This window comes from Muntiacus reevesi, chromosome 15, assembly GCF_963930625.1.
Source record: "Muntiacus reevesi chromosome 15, mMunRee1.1, whole genome shotgun sequence".
NCBI classification, from domain to species: Eukaryota; Metazoa; Chordata; class Mammalia; order Artiodactyla; family Cervidae; genus Muntiacus; species Muntiacus reevesi.
In genome coordinates, this window is record NC_089263.1 from 12,760,236 (window position 1) to 12,783,509 (window position 23,274).

Below are 23,274 nucleotides of genomic sequence, written 5' to 3' on the forward strand. Positions count from 1 at the left end.
ATGATCATTTGAAGGAAAACAACAATTTTTTTTAAATTTATTCATTTGGATTGGAATAGAGCCTATTAACAATGTTGTGATAGTTTCAAGTGAATGGCAAAGGGACTCAGCCATACATACACAGATATCCATTCTCCCCCAAAACCCACCTCCCATCCAGGCTACCACATAGCACTGAGCAGAGTTCCATGTGCTATACAACATGTCCTTGCGGAAAACAACATTTAAAATGTATATTTATTTATTTATTTGGATGCATCAGCCTTGGTTGTGGCCCTTGGGCTCAGCAGTTGTGGCAAATAAGCTTAGTTGCCCCAAGGCATGTGGGATCTTAGTTCCCTGACCAGGGATTGAACCTGCGTCCTCTGCATGGCAAGGCGGATTCTTAACCACTGGACCACTGGGGAAATCCCCAAACAACAATTTTTAAAGCTCTCCCATTTATTCTGTGGCCAGAGCATCCGAGGTATTCTGCTAAACGTTTGAAATATGTCACCTCATGTCTACGGCCATACCACCCTGAACGTGCCCGATCTCATCTGAAATATGTCACTTCGTGAGATGGTCACCCCGCCCCCCCTGAGCATCATTGCTCCCACTGTATCGATGAGGAGATGGAGGGTCAGAGAGGTTCCTAACATCACGCAGCATCGTCAGTGGCAGAGCCAAGAGGAGAACTCAGACCCCTGTCCTTTTCCACACGCCAGATTTTGGATAAACACACTCATTAAATGTGCTCTGTAGCATTTCAGACTCTGAGCTGTGTAGCATACAAGGCTTTACGATGAGGGGGAAAAAATAAGAAACTTTGGAGATGTGATTGGATAGCAGAATGAAGAGTGACCACACTTTCCCACGGCGCTCACGTTGTTGCCTCTTCCCAGAGGCCCCTCTGCTCCCTGTCCATCCCCACCTTAGCATTTCAAAGCAGATGCCACCCTGCCATAGGTCGGGAAAACAACTTTGGCAGAGCTGTCGTGGTGCAGATTTTCCCAAGTCAGATTTATGTCTTTGGGGTTTTTGCTTATTTATTCATTTCATGCACCATTTCGCCTGGGCAGTCGGAATACCGAAACGCCTATTAAAATGATCCCTCTGCGCCCAGGTCCCCGCAGAAAGGAGCCATTATTGCTCCCCGTGCTAAGGAATGTTCCAGGAACACAGGCTCACACACGTGTGTGCACCAGCCGGGCCTGTGCCCTCCCAGTACACGAGGAAGGTGGAAGAAGGGTCTGCCTGTGGAGGGAGGTGGGGGAGCAAAGCCACTTCCAATGGATTTTGACCTGGGACAGCTCAGCAGAGGAGGGCAGGCTCCTGAAGGCAGGGCCAGAATGGAAAATTGTCATCTCTGAAGCCAGCCTTACTTAGACTTGCTCAAGAGACACAGGTTCAATCCCTGGGTTGGGAAGATCCCCCGGAAGAGGGCATGGCAATCCACTCCAGTATTCTTGCCTGGAGAATCCCATGTACAGGGGAGCCTGGGGGGCTACAGTCCATGGGGTCACAAAGAGTCGGACATGACTGAGTGCAGCAGCAGCTACCTAGACTCAGGAAAAGGGAGTGTGCCTCAAAGCAGGAAGCCCAAACTGCCCACCTGCAAGCTTCGTTTATGCCTGAAAAGTGACGCTTGTGCCCCCAAACCGTCCTCCCTGTGGAACCCAGGCTTGCTCAGCTCTCTGCCCTCCTGGCAGGGTGGTCTTGGCATGGGATCCCGTGCCCGGCTCCTGCCTGCTGTGGGCCCTTCTGACCCAGAGAAGCCCTGCTGACAGGCCCGCCGTGGCCTTGCGCCTGACGGTGAACGCATGTGCTTTTTAACGCCCTCTTGGCTGCAGATCCGGCTGCGTGTGGCTCCAGGGGGAGCCAGCGGGGAGGGTGTCCAGTTGGGAAAGCTGAGGTGTGCCCTTTTCCTTGGCACTTGGCGTGGTTTCCTGCAGCGACTTGGCGTGTGTGGAAGCTGGGACAGAGAAGCCTGGCTGGGTGTGACGAGGGGGCAGTGCCGCCTGCTCTGCTCGGCGAGTGGCATTCAGCCACCTCTGCCCACACTTAGCAGTGAGTTAACCCCCAGCTCCCCTAGGGCTCAGCCAGTAAAGAATTCACCTGCAATGCAGCAGACACAGGAGCCGGGAATACCCCTCCCCCCCGGAGGAGGAAATGGCATGGCAACCCACTCCAGTATTCTTGCCTGAAAAGTCCCAGAGACAGGAGCCTGGCAGGCTGCAGTCCCTGGGGCCGCAGAGTCGGACACGACTGAACCAACTTAGCACAAGAGCAGTTGTCCCCTCCTGCCTTCCCTCAGCCGGTACAGATTCTCTGAGAGGCTTCCCCCCGCCTTCATCTTTCTCAGGTCAGCCGGTCCCCAGAGGAAGCCCCTGAGACATCTCCCGGTGCTCTCAGGGGGGCAAGAGACCGCTGGAGTCACGGGCGAGGGCGGTTCCTTGGACCGTTCTCTGGCTGAGCTGGGAGGAATGCCTTTGAGGGAAGGGGATCATTCCGGCTGCTTGCGGGTTAAGTAAGGCAGAGTCCTCTGCACCTGGTGAAAAGCCCAGTCCCTTACCTGGGTGTGTGCCTTTTCGGTATCTGATGCCAGACACCTGCGTGTTTACGCCAGGGCGATGGAGCAACAAACCTGGCGGCCCCAGGCATCTCTCAAGCTAGGAGACTCCGGAGCACTGCCCAGCCAGAGCCTGCCAAATTCTGGCGCTATATCTGTCCCCTGTCCCCTCCCAGCTGCGGTGCCAGAGGACAGGAGAGACTGGGGAGTGGCCCACTGTGCCTGCCTGTTACTACGGTGTGGTACTCCCTGCAAGCCCAGAGAATGGGAGCAGGTTTCCCACCTCCTCTGGGATCTGCATCCCAACTTGTTGCTAAGAGATGAGCCTCAGCATCAGTGCTGCCCCAGGGTAGGGGGGCGTGGGGGTTGGGGGGCTGTCAACCCCTTCCACTGAGTTCTCCTTGAAGCTGTTCTCCCTCTGCTCTGCCTGCTTCTACGCTAATTAAAGCCACCCTCTCTTATGTTACGCCACTTCCGAAAATAGCCTTCTCATCATGCCAAGTGCGTACTGAAACTTATTCGGTGGGCTTCCCGCTTTCAGCAGGATCTGACCTGAAATCCTTGGGCTGGCTTATCAGGGTTCAGTCAGGGAAACAAACCACACAGGGTGTTGCCACAGAGGCAAGCTATTACAGTGGACTGTGTCTGGATGGGCAGGGGAGGGCGGGCAAGGCCACGAGGGAACACGGAGGCGGACACAGCATTGCAGGAAGGGACTTCCACTCCTGGGACTGAGGGGATGAAGGGAAGAGGACCTTGGGGGCGCAGGGCTCTGAGGAGGGTGGCTGCTGCCCGGCTGATCTGGGCACTTGGAACAGCAGCAGCTGGAGGGGAAGAAGGGGCAGGACTGGGTTGTGATGGCCAGGTCAACCTGCCTGGGCCTCGTCTAGTGCCGCCTTGTGGTGGGATCAGGCAACAGGGAGCTGGGTGGATGGGGGACACAGGGTTTGCACCGGCCCAGCCCCACCCGGAGCAGAGCAAAGCAGTTTGAAGCTGAACCACATTCGCTTCATCCCCGGCTTTCACTCAGGGCTTCCGTGTCTGGCTCCAAACTCCCAGCGCACTCTCGCCATCCGGTATTTCGCCTTTCAGGCCCGTCCCAGCTGTTTTGGAGTCCCTTGGACTAAGGTACTTCTGCCCCACATCACCTGGCGAATCCCACTGCCCTTCCAGACCCCGTGGAACAGCTGCTTCCCCGGTATTATCTGTGCCTCCATCCTTCAATCTGTGTAACGTGAACCTTCTCCCCAGCCCCACGGTGGTTTTTATAGCTGACTTCACCTGAGCTTGTTCCAGGAATGGCAGGAAGCACCTTGCCTGCACACAGTGGACTGAGTCCAGAACCTTCAGCTAGTATACGAATCCAGGCAGTTACCCTGCAGACCACAGAGCCGGGCAGAACCAACGTGATGGGCGGCTTGCCTTCCAACAAGCCTTACTCCTTTAAGGAGAGGCAGGTTTCTCTCTTTCCTGGCTCACCCCACCCCTCCTACACCGCCACTGAAACCTGATCTAATCCCTTTGCATGAGGGTAATTTATTGGTCTGCTGGGCTTTTCTCGGTGGCAAATTGCATTGTCTTTATTCCCGGGTTCAGGCGCAGGAGCGGCTCCGCATTCCTAAGACTCCTTTCTTGGGGCCGGGCCTTCGCACCCCTCGGCACTCGGCGAAGTGAGTTTTATTGGGCTTCTTTGTTATGCAAACAAGGCGGTAATAATCAGGCTATTATTCTGAAAGATTGGGCTTGATTAACAGTTCAAAGGAGGTCTCCGAAAGCAGCTAATGCCACGGCAGTGCATAAATATCTCTGTCCTGCCTGGGTCTGTACAGCTGCTGCTCCCAGATCCCGGCCCCCCGCCCCCGCCCCCCGCCTTTCTGTTCCAAGAGGCTCTGGGTTGCTATTTAAAGGAAAAGAATTAAGTCAGGCAAGCCGTGGGGATGTGATTCTCGCTGCTGTGTCTCAGACCTCGAGGAAGGCAGACTGGAGCCCATGCGTGCACGCTCTGTTGCTTCAGTCATGTTCGACTTTGCGACTCCATGGACTGTAGCCCTCCAGGCTCCTCTGTGCAAGGGATTCTCCGCGCAGGAATGCTGGAGTGGGTTGCCATGCCCTCCTCCAGAGAATCTTCTCAACCCAGGGACCAAACCCACGGCTCCTGCGTTGCAGGCAAATTTTTTTTTTTTTTTAACCACCAAGCCACCAGGCTGGAACCCACCTCCCCACAAAGTGAAAGGTTACAGAGGTGGGGTGCCAGGGGAGGGGGGTACAGGTGCTTTGACGAGTGTGGGAGTCAGAGGGTCCTCAGGGGATCTGTGGGCATGAGGTGGCACCCCGGCTCAGGTGTGGATGGTTGACACAGTTCCGTGAGGCCCAAGGAAGTTGACCCAGGAGAGCCAAAGGGCCATCTCCGGTATCTGCAGGGTTAATGTTGAGCCTTTTCCGTGTGGCTCTAGAGAAGGACCAGAGCCCCCACCCATCTCCCGTGAGCCAGCAGACGTGGGGTCCACAGCTGGAGCTGTCAAGAGCAGGAGGGGCTGGCCCTGCCCAGCAGAGCTCCTGCGGCAGTGGAGGCCAGCCTGCCGCTGAGCAGGGGGGCTTTCCTGCCCCGGGGGCTGGCTGGAGGTGCAAACTGTTGACCTGTGTCTGCTCTCAGGCCCCGGGTTTTAAAATTCCATGCTACACGTTGGGAGGCCGACCTGGAGTTTGCCCACCAAGCAATCCATACTTATAGTGATCTCGATGAAGCCAGCTGCATGGACAAACAGAAGCCCTGGGCCTCACTGCACAAGTCAGGAGTGAATGGATTCCCGGGGTCCCCAAGTCCTGCTGTGGCAAGGGGGCCCTCCTCCAGAGCTGAGCGTGGGTTCTTGTCTAACTCTTACAAATGAATTGTGCAAGGAGACACACGTGCTGATAAAGCAAGAGACTTTATTGGGAAAGGTGGAGAGCAGGAGGGTGAGGGAACCCAGAAGTGCTCTGCCACATGGCTGGCAGTCCCAGGTCTTCCCGGGATGGGGTTAGTTTCCGGGTTGTCTCTGGCCCCTCATTCTGACTCAGAGTCCTTCCTGGTGGTACATGCGTCGAGAAGGATGGATTCCAACAAGGATTCTGGGAGGCTGGTAGGACATACGGACTGGTGTCTCCTGTCTCCTTTTGACCTTTCCCGAATTCTTGCGGTTGCTGGTAGCTTCTTAGTTCCTCGTTCCTTACCAGGACCTCCTGTTACTGAGATAACTCACGCAGGTGGCTACTGTCTTCCCTGGCCAGGATGGGCAGTTTGTTTAGTCACTGGTTCCCATAACAGTCCCAGCCTGCACCCCACCTTTTGAGCCAAGTGTCCAGCATCGTGGGGCACCAGAGGGAATTCAGGGGTTTCCTAGTGGTGACCCTGGCTGGCCAGTGTCTTTGCAGCCTCTGGATTCTCATCTGTTTCCTAGTAGCTGATCCCCAAAGTCCTAAGTCCCAAGAGGCTTGAGTCAAACACAAAACAGGCGTCCTAGGCTTCCGAGAAGTGTAAAGTCTGTGCAGGGTCTTAGCCTTTTCCTGGGTCCCTGAGATAGAGCTTCAGGTACCCAGGATCAGCACGGGCTCCCTGAGAGCCATCCCAGCGGGGCCATCTGAGATGGCAACAGGAGCTCAGGAGAGCTTTGCGGCCCCGGCTCTGCACACTTCAGCTGCCGCCTGGCCGCATGGTGAGGTCTGCAGGAGCCAGGCCTGAGCAGAGAAGGCAACAAGAAGCCTCGCTCAGAAAAGCTTGCCTCCTCCTCCCACTCACAGTAAGATGTCTCAAACTCTCAGGCTTGCCTTCCTTCCTTCCTTGAACACTCACATCAGAAAAGACTAAGGTTTACTGCCTGGAATTCAGGTGGTTTGGCTTTTCTTTTTTTTTAAGATACGGCACATAAAAATCAGCCACTTTGGGCTGTCTCTGGCAGGTGACGCCCCAGTGCAGAGCTTTTCCTTTTGATGCTGGGCGAGATTATATCAAGTCTCTGACCTGGGGGGGTGGAGGTGGGGAGAGCTTCCGCCTGTGATTTACAGAAGTAGACACAGGGAGGCAGGATGACTCCAAGGGGGTCAGAACCCCTCGGCTCCCCATCCGTGGGGACTGTCCAGCTCTGGCATCCCCGCCGCCCTTCCCTGGGAGCCCCCCCGCCCAAGGAAATGACGGCAGCCGGGCTGGGAAGAGCTGCACAACCTCCTGGAGAGAGGGCAGAGGGGGACGGGGTCCCCCACCTCTGACCCCGGCTCTTGTTACTCTCAGTGGCCTCTTGGAAGCCTCTCCCCCACCCTGATCGGTAGCATCTCCATTATGATGAGAGCGCCTGGGCTTCCTCTTAGACACCCAGGAAGATGTGCAAGGCCCGAGGAGACCCAGGACATCGGGGATGTGTGGCCACAGGCATCACGGTCCTGGCTTGATCCAGGTGGGGCTGGGCCTTCGGGTGTGAGTGGACCCAGGAAGAGCTGCCCAGACTCTGATCTGAGTCAAGGCGGAAGGGCAAGTTCCAGGGCCAGCCAGGGCCCTGACCTGAGCAGGAGGCAGCGGCGTGGGGGCTGCAGGCCATCCCTGGGTTCCCGGGGGAGGAGGCAGTGGGAGGCGCTGGCTTCCTTCCAGTGCCCTTCCATCCCCGCCGTGTGACTTTTAACCCGCGACCCCACGGGGGTTGTATGTGTCCCCCTCCGAGACTATTGGCAGGAACTCTGATCTGGGGAGTGCCCACTGGTCCCAGGCACCCCCCCGTCCACCTCCTCAGTCCCCAGCCGGCTCTGAGGCAGGTGCTGCCCCCACAGATGCAGAAACTGAGGCCAAGCCACTCCCCACAAGTGCTAGGAGGGGACAGAGCGGGACCTCAGGCCAGACCCCCGCCCAGCACCGCGCGCGCGACCAGCGTCTCCTTCAGACTTCACCCTTTTCGGCCCGGTCCCGGGTGACAGCATCGCGAATGTTCTCCGGAAGGTTGAGAGCTTCGAGCTCAGCCCCTTGAGTCTCCCCACCACCACCGCCGCCCTGCTCGGTTGGAGGCCCCTGGGCGCAGGGAGGGCAGGAGAGCACCCTCTGCCGCCACCTGGGGGGCGGGCAGCTGCCATCCCCCCTGTCGCTCCCCGTGGCTGGGGGTCTGGGGGCTCAAGACAAGGGCCCGGACGAGCAGGGATGAACAGACGAGAGCTGCCCGCCCCGGCCACTCCGCGCTGGCCGCTGGGCTCCCTGCTGGGTTTGATCCTCGCTGCCCCCCAGCCCAGACCAAGTGCCCCGGCACCGTCCAGACCTGTACGTGTGGCGGCGGAAGTGGGGGTCGGGGGGGACTTGGCCCCGCTGAGGCTGTGACTGCTGATGAGAAGGGAACCCGCTCTGGCCCCAGAGGGCCTGGCGGAAATGCAGATTTCAGGCCCACCTGGTGCGCAGTGACATCTGAGGAACGGCCCTCCGAGCAGGTCCCCGAGCATTTGAGGGACTCCCTTTGGGGGGGCGGATTTCGGTCATGGGTTTCAGACACCCCAGAGAGCTCTGAAACACTGCTCTGAGCCTAGGCGGTGGAGATGGCAGGACACCCCACATTGCATGTTCGGGGAAAATAGAGCCACACATGACAGGGGTGAGGAGCCCACACCATCTGAGTGCAGGCGGGCCCTGCCCTGGGCACCGTCCTGACCCCAGCCCACCGCCGGCTGCACCCTGAGAAACAGACCCTGGGAACCAGCGTGTGGATGCGATGCCACCGAGAGTGTGTGGGCCTCCTGGTGGGTGAGGGTCTCTCAGCGTCATAGGCGCGGTCGTCCTGAAGCCCGCCTGAGGGGGGTGGTGTGCCCCGAACCACCCAGTGGCCGCTGGAGGGGATCATGGAGGCCCCAAGGTTGTCTGAAATCTTGGCGCTGCTGAGGGCCTGGGCTCTTCTGGCCTGAGGCTGTGCTGTGTGACCCCATGGACTGTGGCCCCCCAAGGCTCCTCTGTCCCTGGGACTCCCAGGCAGGAGTACTGGAGTGGGTTGCCATGCCCTCCTCAGGGGTATCTTCCCGACCCAGGGATCGAATCCACGTCTCTTGCATCTGCTGCATTGGGAGGAGGGTTCTTTACCTGCAGGGCCAGATGCAATCCCTGCTTCTTCCTCACAGTGGAACCTCAGGCAAGAAAGCCAGCCTCCCTGAGCCTGGCTCTGCTCCTTCAGGAGATGGGGTGATGTAGTGGCTGCCCATGGGGCTGCCCGCGGCCCTGGCCACCGAGCCTGGGACACAGTCGGTTGGCTGGGACTTCCGTCTCTGCCACCCCAGCAGGGCTCTGGAGGAGAGCTGAGGCCAGCGCAGGCCTGCGTGTGCTGCAGGGGTCTGGCCGTAAAGGGACAGTCACTGTCTTTCATGTCCTTTGGGCGTGGTGAGGGCCAGAGGGGGGCCTAGGGCTGGTGGGCAGTGGACGGAGCCACAGCAGCCGCCATGCAGCACGAGGCTCAGTCCTTCCGGGATGGTTTCCTCCTAGATACCTCTTCCAGAATTCTGAGAAGGCAGCAGGGCAGGGCAGCTCACCTGCTTCAGAATCACTGAGGCTACTGGAGTGGACATCACGCAGACCAGAGGTGGAGGGTTGGGAGCTGCAGAGGCCAGTTCCTCTGACCTGTGTTTCTCCACACGGCCTGTTCTGCACAATCCCCTCCACACCCACCCTTCCGCCTCGAGGGTCTCGTTTCCCGTCTCCCACACAGGCCACGGTAGCATCTGCAATCCACTGGGAGGTTGGGCCCTTGGGCCTCTTCCACAGGTTGGAGAATCATGAAGATGGCAGGCCCAGAGATCTAGCCACCTTTTTTTTTTTTTTTTAATTAAATTTATGACTGTCCTGGGTCTTTGTTGCTTTGCCCTGGCCTTCTGTAGTTGCGGAGAGCAGCCCCTGCTCTCTTGTTGGCGGTACACGGGCTGCTTATTGCAGTGGCTTCTCTCGTTGCAGAGCACAGGTCTAGAACATGCAGGCTCAGTAGTTGAGGCACACAGTCTTAGTTGCGTGTGGAATCTTCCTGGACCGGGGATCAAACCCGTGTCCCTGTGCTGGCAGGAGGATTCTTATCCACTGTACCACCAGGGAAGTCCCTTCTAGACACCTGTTAAAGGAGCCCTGGGCCAGGAACGTGCCTTTCAGAAAGCGCAGCCGCACAGGGGGTCTCCCTGGCCAGGCAGCTGTTCACGGCCCTCATCACCTGTCATTTACCAAGTCCGCTTCTTTAGGTCGGCACGCTTCTTCAACTTAAAATGGGAACACTGTAGCTCTCCTATCAAATCTATTTTATTTTTCCCAATACATATTTAAGTAAATATGTAACTTCTCAAATTAAAAGAAGACTGCTCACCCAGATACCACCTGAAATGGCCTTGTTTACCAGCAGTGTGACAAATACACGTTAGAGGAAAAGCCTGGATTTTAGGACGAGCATCTTGTTTCCTAGATGTGTGACTTAGGTGGGCCACATCTGTTCGAAGAGTGTGGTGTCCGCTCCAGCAGAGGTGAGCGAGCGCCTCGAGATAGGTCATCCAGGTGTCCAGGTACGGGGCCAGGCAGCGGCCCGCACAGTGCTTTTGGAAGCCTGCCCTCATGGACTTCTGTCCCTGCTTTTAATCCCCACTTGATTGTATAGGTAAAAAGCCAGTTGTTCAGTCGCTCAGTTGTGTCCAACTCTTTGCGACCCCATAGACTGCAGCACGCCAGGCTTCCCTGACCTTCACTATCTCCTGGAGTTTGTTCAAACTCATGTCTGTTGAATCGGTGATGCCATCCAACCATGTCATCCTCTGTTACCCCCTTCTCCTGCTGACCTCAATCTTTCCTAGGATCAGGGTCTTTTCCAATGAGTCGGCTCTTCACATCAGGTAGCCAGTATCAGAAAGTAAATAGACTTTTCCAAGGTTAACAGCCAGATTAGCGGCCCAGCCAGGGGTGGCTGGAGCCAGAGCCCCTCTTCTCATCTGCTGACCGGGCTGAGACACCAAAGGCTGGGCCTCCGAGCTGCTCTGCTGGGCCCTTTGCCCCTGGAAGCCTGTGTAGAAGCTTCCCTCCTGCTGCCACGGGTAGTCGCCACGAGCTGAACAGAAGAACCCAGGAGGCTGGGTGGGAAAGGGCAGCTTCCGTGTGTGTGGGTGCAAGATTCAGGTGTGTTGAAGTCACAGTTCTCAGGCATGAGGTGGGGCGGTGGGGCAGACTCCGCCTGCCAATGTAGCAGACACGGGTTCAGTCCCTGGGTGGGGAAGATCCCCTGGAGGAGGAAATGACAACCCAGTCCAGTCTTCTTGCTGGACAGTTCCATGGACGGAGAGGCCTGGCGGGCTACGGTCCATGGAGTGACAACAATGAAATTGTCACTAAGGTCTCAAAGCTTGTGAGCAACCTTAAGAGGAAAAAGGCATGAATTAGAGCACATCCAAGGTTATCACTCTTAGTTGCATCCCAGCTTGCTGCCCAGAGCAGAAGAATGGTGTGTGGGGCTACGGTACCGAGAGGGAAGCTGCCCTTAGTCTCTGGAGGAAGCCAGGGAACCAGGGCTAAAAGAATAATCACAGTGGCCAACATTCACTGAGCTTCCGCTCTGTGCCCCATGCAGGGCTAAGTCCTTCTGCACTTTGAGCAACCTCACAGGGTTGATACTATTATTACCCCATATTCTAGATGGATATATGAGGCAGGCGGCCTTCCCAAGCGGCTCAGTGGTAAAGAATCCATCTGCAATGCAGGAGACTGTGGGTTCAGTCCGTGGCTGGGGAAGATCTCCTGGCAAAGAGAATGGCTACCCACTCCAGTATTCTTGCCAAGGAAACCCCATGGACAGAGGGGCCTGGGGAACTGTGTAGACCTTGGGGTCGCAAAGAGCGGGACAGGACTGAGCACCCACTGAGGCACAGAGAAGTTAAGTGATTCCTGCAAGGTCACACAGCGGCAGAGATCGGAACACATACTGAATATCGGGGCTTCATTCCCTGCCAGATTGCTATTGATGTGAATGTGTCAAAGGCACAAGGGTGGGCAGAGAGCTTGCGGGGCAGGGAGGGGGGTAGTGAAATGGGGGTGCTGCTCCACTCACCCTTTAAGCCTGCGGAGGGCTGGCCACCCAGGGTCATTAAGGAAGGTAGGCAGGACCCATCTTGCACTGGACCACCTATCACCTGCGGGACCTGGGATGAGGCCGCCTTCCTCCCTTTCTCGTGCCCGCCGCTCTGGCCCGTGGGAGGGTTCCGGAGGCCTGGGCTCACCATTTCCAACCTGAAGGCGCCCCCCTTCCATCCCTGCAGCCTCCTCCTCGTGCAAGATCCTCAAGTGCAACTCTGAGTTCTGGAGCGCCACAGCTGGCAGCCACGCGCCGGCCGCGGACGACGCCCCTGAGTTCTGCGCGGCGCTGCGCACCTACGCCCTGTGCACGCGGCGCACGGCGCGCACCTGCCGGGGGGACCTGGCCTACCACTCGGCGGTCCATGGCATCGAGGACCTCATGAGCCAACACAACTGCTCCAAGGATGGCCCCACGTCGCAGCCACACCTGCGCACACTGCCGCCACCCGGGGACAGCCAGGAGCGCTCAGACAGCCCGGAGATCTGCCACTACGAGAAGAGCTTCCACAACCGCGCAGCCGCCCCCAACTACACGCACTGCGGCCTCTTCGGGGACCCCCACCTCCGGACTTTCACAGACCGTTTCCAGACCTGCAAGGTGCAGGGCGCCTGGCCGCTCATCGACAATAATTACCTGAACGTGCAGGTCACCAACACACCGGTGCTGCCCGGCTCGGCGGCCACCGCCACCAGCAAGGTATGGGGGACGCTGGGGTGGCAAGGCAGGGGGGAGGGGGGTGGCAGGGTGTCACAGCACCAGGCCCTAGGGTCAGGAGGGCCCAGACTTTCCCCCACCAGACCCAGATGCCTTCTGCACCCACCATGTTCTTTTTGTCAGTCAATGAGCTGGTTATTTAGGCAGGAATTTTCTGGATATTCTTTGTCATCAGGTAAACCATCCTGGTAGCTCAGCTGGTAAAGAATCTGCCTGCAATGCAGGAGACCCAAGTTTGATTCCTGGGTGGGGAAGATCCCCTGGAGAAGGGATCGGCTACCCACTCTAATATTCTTGGCCTCCCGTGGTGACTCAGACAGTAAAGAATCCGCCTGCAATGCAGGAGACCTGCCGTTCCATCCCTGGGTTGGGAAGATCCCCTGGAGGAGGGCATGGCAACCCACTCCAGTATTCTTGCGTGGAAAATCACGTGGACAGAAGAGTCTGGTGGGCTACAGTCCATGGGGTCACAAAGAGTCTGACACCACTGAGTGACTAAGCGCAGTACCGCACAGCAAACCACCCTGGAGGGCTTCCCTGGTGGCTCAGTGGTCAGGAGTCCACCAGCCAATGCAGGAGACATGGATTCGATCCCTGGGTGGGGAAGATCTCCTGGAGAAGAAAATGGCTACCCACTCCAGTATTCTTGCCTGGCGAATTTCACGGACAGAGGAGCGTGGCGGGTTACAGTCCATGGGGTCGCAAAGAGTCAGAAACGATTTAGCGGCTAAACAACAAAACACCCTGGAACCACCTCTGCCCTTTGCCTAGAGTGGGGTGTTTCTTTAACTGCCAGCCACCATCCACTAGGGGTCTTTGAAATCAGCACCCTGGGGTCACAAGCTAGCACATAGGCATAGATTTGTTGGTGGGAGGGGGTGGGCAGGCAGAGTAGAACAAGATCGCAAAACCTAGCCTGCCTTAAAGGCAATTTGTCAGTGCTTTGTAAGTGGGAGGGTAAACATTCAGGGGACTTAGTTGCTGTTGTTTATGTGCCTGCACGTTGGGTATAGATGTAAGATGGATTTTTTTTCCTGGGGTTAATAGTCCAGAAAGTTTAGAAACACTCCCAGAGCATTCAGTTTCAAACTTTTGGAGTATCCTTCTCTTTTGCCTCAAACTGTATTTTGGTAGAAGTCCAGTGTCAAATCCTGATTAAGAGGAGCCTCTATGCAGGTATGTTTCCGCAGTTGTCATCACTGCACTTCCTGTCCTGTAGGGGTCAAACCCCACCCCAGACAAGTGGGCCTGACAGCCTCCTGGGGGTGACGGCCCTACCAGGGACTCTCATTGCGGCTGCGCATTTACAAACTGAGCAGATTTTAGATGACAGTGGTTCTGGAGCCCCAAGCTGGTCTGACCCCAGATATCTGGGTGGGGATCAGATATGTTCTTTGTTTAAAGCTCTGGGGCATGACGGGCGTTACAGATGCTGGCTGGAGGACAGGGCTGCAGGATGCCAGGGGGCACTGGGAAGAGGGAACAAGTGAGGACAGGGCATCAGCCCTCTGGGCACCCCAGGGGCCACCCAGGCAGCCTCCCCAGCCGGGGCACCTCCATTTGACGCATCCGGAACTGAGACTTTAAGAGGGAAAGCGGCCTCCCCACCCAAGTGCATTTGGCTGGAAACCACACTAGGATTTCACCCGGGCCAGGGGACTCCAGAGCCCAGCAGGTTCTCGCTGTCAGGAGAGGCGGTTCCCACCTGGAAGCCCCCGAGGCTACCAAGAGCCAGTCGTCTTCTGACCCAGGGAGGCTTCAGGGTCTGGGTGGCAGGACTTAAGTGCTGCTCTCAGAGCCCCACCCAGAGGCAGCCCCGATGTGGCCGGGGCCCAGGCGATGGGACATTCCAGTCCCCTCCAGACTTTTCCCCCCGCCCCGTTTGCAGGGATGGTCTCCCGTGACCTCACATTCTGACTCAGCCAGAGGACATGGTCTCAAGTTCAGGAGGCCCAGGGTGATCGGATCCCAGGCGACAGGGACATCTCTGCCTCCCCAGGGCCTGGCCCTCAGAGTCCCTGGGGCTTCCGATCTGGCAGTGGGTCTGTTTTGCCAAGAAGAGCACGTTGCAGGGCAGTGTGTGGAGCAGCGCCAGGCTGGCCCACAAGGGTGTTTCTGTTCCTTCTCATCCCTCCACACCCCAGGGTAGGACACCAAGGTGACCTGGCCGCCAGGAAAATTCCTGCCACCTCCCTCTGCTCCGGTGGCCCCTGCCTGCCCACAGGGATCTCTCCAGGGACCAGCGGCTGGGTAGAAAACAAGCAGGCCGTGGCCCCGTGGGTGCTCTTACAGGCTTCTGGCCCCAGGCCATGAAGCCTGGTGGGCGGCGAGTTGTGGGCTCACGTCTTCCCCACGCCCAGCCCTCTGCAGACCCAGGGGGGCCCGCGGCAAGGTCGCGGTTGCGCTCTCTGCGGCCCCTTCCCCTACCCGCCTTTCTCCCAGGAGCCAAGATAAATGAGTGTCAGGAGCCTGAGGCTGTGGCTTCTAAATTCAGCAGCAATCATGCCGTGGAGGGGGACCCCGCCTCCCCGTCCCCTCCTGGCAGGGAGCAGAGGGAGGCTCCCGAGGGTGTGAGGGGACTCTGGGCCTCGGGGGACCTGACCCAGAGTGACGTCAGGATCAGGGGTGATAGCAGACCTGGCGGGGCTGTGCTCAGTAACCAGCAAGGGGGGGCTGTGGCCTCTTAGATTGCGGGGACGAGGTAGAGAAAGAGCTTTTAGGTCACGTATCCGGGAGTCCTACAGGCCAGGGCGAGGTGCCTGGCTGTAGAATGCCTCCATGCCACCCTGGGCTCTCTGGACACTCCATGGGACCTTAGCTCAGCGGCGGTTCATTCCTTCATTCATTCGTTCTTGCGTTCCATTCATTCACTCATCTGACCCACACGCTTCAGATGCTTGCCCTGTGGCCGGCTTACTGGGGGGCACCGTGGCCCGCAGAGCTGCCTGAGCAGACAGGGAGCACCTCCCTTCCTCTCGTGGCGTGAACCCTCCAGACGGACCTGACAGTCTGACGCAGAGCCCCCTAATCAAGGCGGTCCCTTTCTGCCGTGACCCAGGGCCCCCTCGGTCTTCCCAGCGGGAGAAGCGCTTGAGCAGCGCCCTCTCTGGTCTCCCAGTCAGCCAGAAGGCAGCGCGGGCTCTGCTGGAGGCTGAACGCCTGGCTCCTTAGTCTGTGGCCAAGCCCGGCCCGGGCCGCAGGGCGGAGACCAGGGCTGTGTGTGCCCAGGGGAGAGACACCAGTGGCTGCTTTCCAGCTCCCTCGGCCTGCCTCGGCCTGTTCCGTGGGCCTTCAGTCTCAGGTGTGTTTGCTCCTCCGCCGATGCAGACGGCTCTTCTGTGCCAGCCTCTGTGCTAGGCGACGCCTCCCGCCCAGCAGCCCCCGGGTTAATGATGGACGCCAGAGATCAGCCCCGGGTGCCCGTGACGGGGGCTGGGGCAGCGGGATGCCGAGGGTCTCGGGGTCGGGGGGAGGGCGGGTGGCTCCACCCGGAGCCCTGGGGAAGGCCTCCTGCACGTCCTGGCCCTGAGCTTACCCCCGAAGCAGTTGGAGTACGGGCTTGTATCTCCAAGGTAGTGGAGCCCCGACTTCACAATCCCCAATTCCCAGGTGGCGCTAGTGGTAAAGAACCTGCCTGCCCAAACAGGAGAGGTAGGAGACGTGGGTTCAATCCCTGGGTTGGGAAGATCCCCCGGAGGAGGGCATGGCAGCCCACTCCAGTGTTCTTGCCTGGAGAATCCCATGGACGGAGGAGCCTGGCGGGCTACAGTCCATAGGGTCGCACAGAGTCGGACACAACAGAAGCACCTTAGCCCGCACGCACTCCCCAGCCACGGTGCCTCACCCAGGAGCGTGACATCCTCGCTGCCCAGCCCTGCCCAGCGCCCCTCCCCGTTCTCGTGGAGAGCCCGGATCTAGAGTTTGCCAGCGCAGGCTGACAGTTCAGCATCCTCTTCCCGTGGGGCCTGCCTCCCGGTCCTGCCCACCCCCCTGCGCTGCCTCGCTCTCTCCTGCCGTGCTGGGGGCACCCCGTTTTGAGCCTCAGGGAGGAACTCTGGTCTCTGTGCCCTTGCCCCTTGCAGGTTCCCCGAGCACTCGCATTCCGAGCATCTTCCACCCGCTGGGCCCGTGACATCCCACCGCCCCCCCCCCCGCCCCCGCAGTGTGGGCCCGTGAGGACGGGGGTCGTGGACTGCTTCCTCCCCGCGCGTGGACACAGCCCCAGCCGCAGGCCTGGCCCTGGGTCGTCTGATGACACGGGGCTCCGCCCGCCCCCCACCCCCGGGGGGGGCACGGGGGCGCGGGCCCCGGGGAGGGGGCGGGCGAGGCGGGAGCGGAGGCCGCGCCCGTGGCCGCGTTGGCAGCCGGCCGCCCCGCTTTCGACAGGCCCCCTTCATGCTGTTACTTGTGGTTGAGTCCCAGGCCCCGGTGCCAAGAGGAGGCGAGCAGCCTGTCAGCCTTCCAGCAGACTGTCTCCGCGAGCGACGGTGGGGAGAGTGAAACCAGCCTTTCCTGTTCCAGGGAGGCCGATGGCAGCGGGGAGGCTGGCCCGCTCCCCACCCGCGGCCTCCGTGTGTCTGTGTGGCCCTGCGCAGGGACCCCGGCCCCGCGGCCCACGGCCCGCCCCCCGGGAAGGACCACCCACTGCCCGGACCACCCTGGCGGCTCCCCTCCACCGCCCCCCGCAGGCAGGCGGCCTCCGCGTGGGGTGAGAGTCTTGGATGGAGGCAGGCAGCCGGAGGTGGGTCCCTGGGCAGGTCTGGGTGGTGGGGTAGTGGCCGCGCCGTAGGCTTCGGCGAGGAGGAGTGGCGGGCTGCAGCCCTCCTGGACATCCGTCAGTGAACCAGAGGGCCGCCTCCCGGACCAGCTATGACCTCCCCGTGGATATGGGGAAACGGAACCCCCGGGCCCAGGGAGCTAGGCACGCGGGGCCCCCCATCCGACGTCGCCCTCAGCGGCTCGGACAGCGCCTCCAGCCTCAGCTTCCGAGCACCAGGCCCTGCTCGCGTCCCGTGAGGACTAGGCGGTGCGCCCCCTTCCCACCCGCCTAGTCATCCACCGGCCCGCAGCCCCAGCGCCTCCGCCCCCAGACGTCGAGGGTCCAGTAAAAGGGTTGCCTTCCTTTTAGAATCCGAAGGAGAAAACCAGCGTGAGCCAGCCTGGACTGTATCAGTCTTTACACCCATGCAGTCACACGAGGTGGTTTTTAATGGTTTTTTTTTTTTTTTTTTTTTCTTCAATATTTATTTTTATCTATCGGTTTGGCTGCGCTGGGTCTTTGTCTTTGCACGCGGGATCTTCGGTCTTTGTTGCGACATGTGGGATCTCATTCCCTGTCCAGGGATTGAATCCGGGCCCCCCTGGCATTGGGAGCGTGGAGTGATAGCCCCTGGGCCACCAGGGAAGTCCCTAATGTTTACCGTTTCTGATGGAGGCAGGGATGCAGGAAGGCCCAAGGGCCTGGAGTTCCCCCAGAGTGGTACTGTGGCCGGCCTCTCTCAGACTTCATCCTCACGTTTCTCAGGAACAGGGTGAGAAGGGCCAGGGTCTTCTCTGTGTTCCCCCCAAGGGCCCTCATCCACCGCTGGTCACCCCGGGCTTTTCACTACATGAGGGGATCTGCAGAGCAGTGGCAAAACGCAGCGGGGGACACCTCCCTCGGGCTCTCGATCTTTCCACCCTGTTGGTTTGCTCAGCCCGGAACCTTCTGTAGCCGCTAGGCTGCCCCCTCCAGTCCTCGGGGCTCTCAGCCCCTGCTCCCGAGGCCTCCAGCCAGGGCCAGCTCCCCCTGGGCTCCGGGCCGTGCCCCTGGCTGCCTCTCCCCGACCCTGCTGCCCTCGCTGCCCCGTCACCGCCGCTCTGGGTTTTTCCTTGGCGTCCGGCAGGTCTGGGCCTCTGCTCTGTCTCACGCCCACCCTTAGGCCAGACACTCCTCTCGTGCATTGCTGCATTGCCCTTAGCACAGAGAGCGTGCAGACCACTTTTATGGCCCTCAGCTGCCACACGGCCCCCGGGACCCAGCAGCCCCCTGTCCTTCAGCCTCCAGATATCACGGGGAGGCGGGGTGCCCCAGGTGGTGAGGGTCTTCCTCTGCAGGCTTGGTGGTGGGGGTGACGGGGCAAGGCCTGAGAACGGGGGCTGGGTGCCCTGCAGAGGTTGAGGAGTGGGCTCTTAGCCGGGGACCCAGAAGGCCTGGGCACCATCTTGCCCTCATCACCCCTCCTCCCTGCCTGGCTTCAAGCTGGGAGTCCACGTTCTGGCTGCCCTTGGTCCGGGCGGTGCCATGGCTATCAAGGCATCCAGAGACACCGATGGCAAAACAGCGGGCCCCAGACAACAGGAACCGGGTGGGGGGTTCCAGCTTCACTCACGTCTCCACCCCCCTCAGTCTTCCCGGTTACATCGGGAAGGAAGGCACAGCTACGCATCTCATCCTTGATGATGGGAGACAGGTCACTCCACGGGCTGCTTGTCTCTTGTCCTTCCCCCAGGCTGCCCACCCTATGACTTTTTTGGCCAGGAATGCCCAGCGGCTGCAAACCAAGAGCCCAGTCCCAGCTCTGCCTCCTGCTGGCGGTGTGACCTTGGGCCAGTCACTTTACTGTCTGAACGAAAATGTCCTCATCTGTAAACTGGGGGGATTGTCCCCTCCCCTGCAGCACCGCACGAGCCCGTTAGTAATAAATGCGGCGAGTGAGCCGGTGTCTGTGTTCTCAGGAGGAGAGTTCCTGATGGAGTTACTTGGCCTTCTGCTTCTCCAGCAGCTCAGGGCAGCCCCTGTGCGGCTGCAGGCTCAGCGGAAATGGGCCTCCCTGCCCCCTGGCTGCAGCTGCCGTTTCCGCCTGGAGCCCCCCATCTCCCTTCTGCTGACCAGCACCTCCCCCCCTACCCCCCGCCACCGCTTCCTCCCGCTCCTGCCAAGGCCAGGCTGGGAGAAGCCCTTGGGCCAGCCCCGCCACCGTGGCCTCTGCTGGCCTCTGTCTCTCTGTGGACTTTGTCTGCTTGTTCTTTCTGTGAACATCAGTCTCTTCTGTTCTACCTGCTGTCTTGATTCAGCCCAGGGCTTACAGTCCTTTGGTTGTGGACCATATCAGTTTCCTATCGCTGCTGTAACAAGTACCACAAACTAAGTGATTCAGACAGAAATTGAGCCCCTTATACTCCTGAAGGCGAAAAGTCTGAAACAAGTCTTTAAAAAGCTCAATGTGTTGGTTGGGTCAGTCTTTCTGGGGGCTCCGGGGAGAGTCTCTTCATTGCTTATTCCAGGCCTCTGCTGGTTGCTGGGATCCTTCAACTTGTGGCCCTGTCCCACTAGTCTCCTGCCATGGAAACACCTTCTCTTCTGCGGTCAGATCCCCTGTCTCTGTCTTACAAGGACACATGTGATTACACTTAGGGTCCATCAGGATCATGTCTCCATCTCAGTGTCCTTAACCTAATCCCACCTGTAAAATCCCATTGGCCATTGTTGTCCAGTCACCAAGTCGTGTACCAACTCTGCGGCATGGAATGCAGCACTGCAGGCCTCCCTGTCCCTCACCGTCTCCTGGAGTTTGCCCAAGTTCATGTCTATTGCATCAGTGATGCCATCCAGCATCTCACCCTCTGTTGCCCCCTTCTCCTTCTGCCTTCAATCCTTCCCAGCATTTTTCCAATGAGTTGGCTGTTCCCATCAGGTGGCCAAAGTATTGGAGTTTTAACAGGTTCCGGGGTTTAGGGCGTGATATCTTAGAGGCTATTATTCAACCTACCGAAGTGGATAAAGACCTTTTATTTTTAATTAGCCCTGCTTGTCATCTTATGATTCCCCTCTGCATATAGTAAATGAGCTGCTTTTCTATTTAGAAAAGTACTTTCTAACGTTCCCTTTATAAATAAATTTTTTTTTTAATTTAAGCAAATTGTCTTAAAGAAAAATATTAAATGCATAATAGCGCAGGTCTCACCGAACATGGCCAAAACAGGGAAGGGACAGTCTGGGGCGCCCTGGGGTCTCCTGCCTTCTTCTGCTCATGCAGAGCATCTGATGAGCCCAGGGCTGGGCCTCCCCCCGCAGTCACCAGCACCATCTCACCCCCTGTGTCTCTCTGCCCTCCGGCCCGCAGCTCACCATCATCTTCAAGAACTTCCAGGAGTGTGTGGACCAGAAGGTGTACCAGGCTGAGATGGACGAGTTGCCGGCCGCCTTCGCCGACGGCTCCAAGAACGGCGGGGACAAGCACGGGGCCAACAGCCTGAAGATCACCGAGAAGGTGTCGGGCCAGCACGTGGAGATCCAGGCCAAGTACATCGGCACCACCATCGTGGTGCGCCAGGTGGGCCGCTACCTGACGTTCGCCGTGCGCATGCCCGAGGAGGTGGTCAACGCCGTGGAGGATCGCGACAGCCAGGGCCTCTACCTCTGCCTGCGGGGCTGCCCGCTCAACCAGCAGATCGACTTCCAGGCCTTCCGAGCCGGCGCGCCCGAGGGTCCCGGCGCCCCCCAGCCGCCGGCCGCCAGCCCCGCGCCCCCAGCCCCGGACACCTTCCCCTACGAGACGGCCGTGGCCAAGTGCAAGGAGAAGCTGCCCGTGGAGGACCTGTACTACCAGGCCTGCGTCTTCGACCTGCTCACCACGGGGGACGTGAACTTCACGCTGGCCGCCTACTACGCCCTGGAGGACGTCAAGATGCTTCACTCCAACAAGGACAAGCTGCACCTGTACGCGAGGACTCGGGAGCCGCCAGGCCGGGCGGGGGCTGCCCCCGGGCCGCCCCCGGCCCCCTGGCCCCTCCTCGGCACCCTCCTGCTCCTGGCCTTGCTCCCCGCACTCCCGGGGGCCGCCTAGGACGGACCGCGGGGGGCAGCCCCTCACTGCACCAGGGGCCGGTGGCTTCCTGGTGGTGGCCCCGCGGGGGACGGTTACCTCCCCGCCGCCTTGGGCTGCCTGCTGGCGAGGGCTGGGGGGCGTGGGGTGTCCCCGCCTTGCCCTCCCTGCCCCGGGGGCCCGCGACTGGGTGGTGGCAACGGGTGCTGTGATGTGTGTGACCTCCAGCTGTGCAGAGAGCGAGCTGCACCCCCACCCCGGCCCCGCCTCCGCGCGCCCCACCATATGAATGTGCAGATCAGAGCCCCAGCCCCCACCCGAAGCCCCCCACCCCCGCGCCAGAGACCCTGAGCGGGGCAGCACCGTCAAGCTGCTCCCACCCCTGCAATGCACTGAGAGAGGCCCGGCTGACTGCTGCACACGCGCCGGGGCCGCCTGCGCCCACCGCACGCACACACTCTACACACTCGCACACACGGAGCCGCGGGCGGGGGCGGCCCAGGCTGGACCCCTGAGCAGGGCATCCCTTCCTGCTGGGCTTCTAGGACACGCCCCAGGGCGCTGCTTGGCGCCTGTAGGAAACTGAGGGAACTCTTTGGCCAAAACGTTGCGCCCTCCCGGTGTCCTCCCACCCGTGGCCTCCCCGTGAGCACAGGAGAGACCAGCAGGCGCCCCCCAGCCGGGCACAGGTTCGGCCCGCACGTTGGCGCGCGCTCTGAGCAATGACCTGCTCTGGCCCCTGACCCCCACCGCCCGTCCTCCCGACCCCCTTCCCGTCCACCGTCCTTAGGAAGTCGAACCTTTGTTTCTAAATTGTCCACACGGAGAACGACCGCCCTGAAGTCTGGTCCTCCCCAGCAGGTGGTAAGAGCCGGCGGGCAGGGAAGCTGGGGCCGCAGGCTGTGGACCGGGGACCCAGCGGAGAGGGCTAGCTGGCCTGCCCTCATCCTCTGCTTTCTCCTCGCTTGCCCCCTCCCGCCCAGAGCCCTGCTCCCCACCCTGCCCACCCACACGTCTGCCTTCCAGGGAGAGGAGCGGGAAGACGTCTCAGCCCTTAGCATCCGTGGCAGGGTTCCCTCCAGCTCAGACTTCGTTCTAAGCCCCGCGGCCACACGGAGGCTTCCCCACCGTAGGTCAGCCAGGCTGTCCATCCGAGGAGCCCCAGATCAGTCCCGCCTCCGCTGCTGTTTCAGAGACCCCCCGGAGGGCTCCGCGGGCTGGCTCCGCCCCCAAAGGCGTGGCCGTGCCCCCGGGGGCCCCCCTTCCGCAAGCCCCACACCCCCATCACTGTGCCCCCGCCGGCCGCCCTCTGCTGACCCCGGGGACCTCTCATACACTGGCCCAGGAGGCTGCGGACTGGTCCCCGCCTCCCCCTCCAAGAGGTCCCCTCGGAGCCCTGCCAAGCTGCGGGCTGGGCGGGCAGGCGGGCGGGAGTGTGACCCCGGCCCCTCCCTGCTGGTTTTTAGATGGTCCTTATGTTGGAAGTAAAAAGTGAAGCACTTTATTTTGGTTGTGTTTGATCACGTTCTGCTTGGAAGTGGGGGCCCCTCACTGTGTCCGGCGTCTGCGACCTGTGTGGCGTGTCACCGCGTGTACATACTGTAAATTATTTATTAATGGCTAAATGCAAGTAAAGTTTGGGGGTTTTTTTGTTTTGTTATTTTCTTTTGGACTGTGTGTCAGAGTTTGTTTTCTCAACGGATGTTGGTTCCTTTGGGGGTGTTGGGTGTCCCCTTGGTTGGGTATCCCCAGGGTGTGTATACCTGGGAGGGGGCAGCATATGGGTGTGTGTGTGTGTGAACTGAGTGTTGTGAATGCCTGCAGAAGGGGAAGCAATTAAACAACCAAAGCCCCCTACTTCTCTGAAATCACTTTCCTTGCTATGAGCTGTCTTTGGGACTTGAGGGGTCCAGGTTCCCTTGCAAAGCTGGCATCATCCCAAAAACATGACCGCGTGCTGCAGGAACGTGGAGGGCGGTTGGGACCAGGTTGGGGTGGGCTGGCCTGAGATCTGAGAGGAGTCATCTCAGCTTCTCCCATCAGTGTGGGACCCAGGAGCGGGGACTAGCTACCTCCCTCCCCAGAGGTTCCCCCCACCTCACCTGCAGCCCAGGTAGAG

General features: G+C 59.7%; 1 protein-coding gene across 2 annotated transcripts in view; it reads left to right on the plus strand.

The window, feature by feature from the left end:
* The window catches only part of RGMA (repulsive guidance molecule BMP co-receptor a), a 48,977-nt gene extending 26,157 nt beyond the window's left edge, over positions 1-22,820 (plus strand). For both annotated transcript variants that reach the window (XM_065906686.1, XM_065906685.1), the window contains exons 3-4: positions 11,816-12,330; positions 20,454-22,820. In XM_065906686.1, the coding sequence (XP_065762758.1) occupies positions 11,816-12,330; positions 20,454-21,176 (1,238 nt within the window). In that variant the 3' untranslated portion in view covers positions 21,177-22,820. The remainder of the gene's footprint in view (positions 1-11,815; positions 12,331-20,453) is intronic.
* The last annotated feature ends 454 nt before the right edge of the window (positions 22,821-23,274 follow it).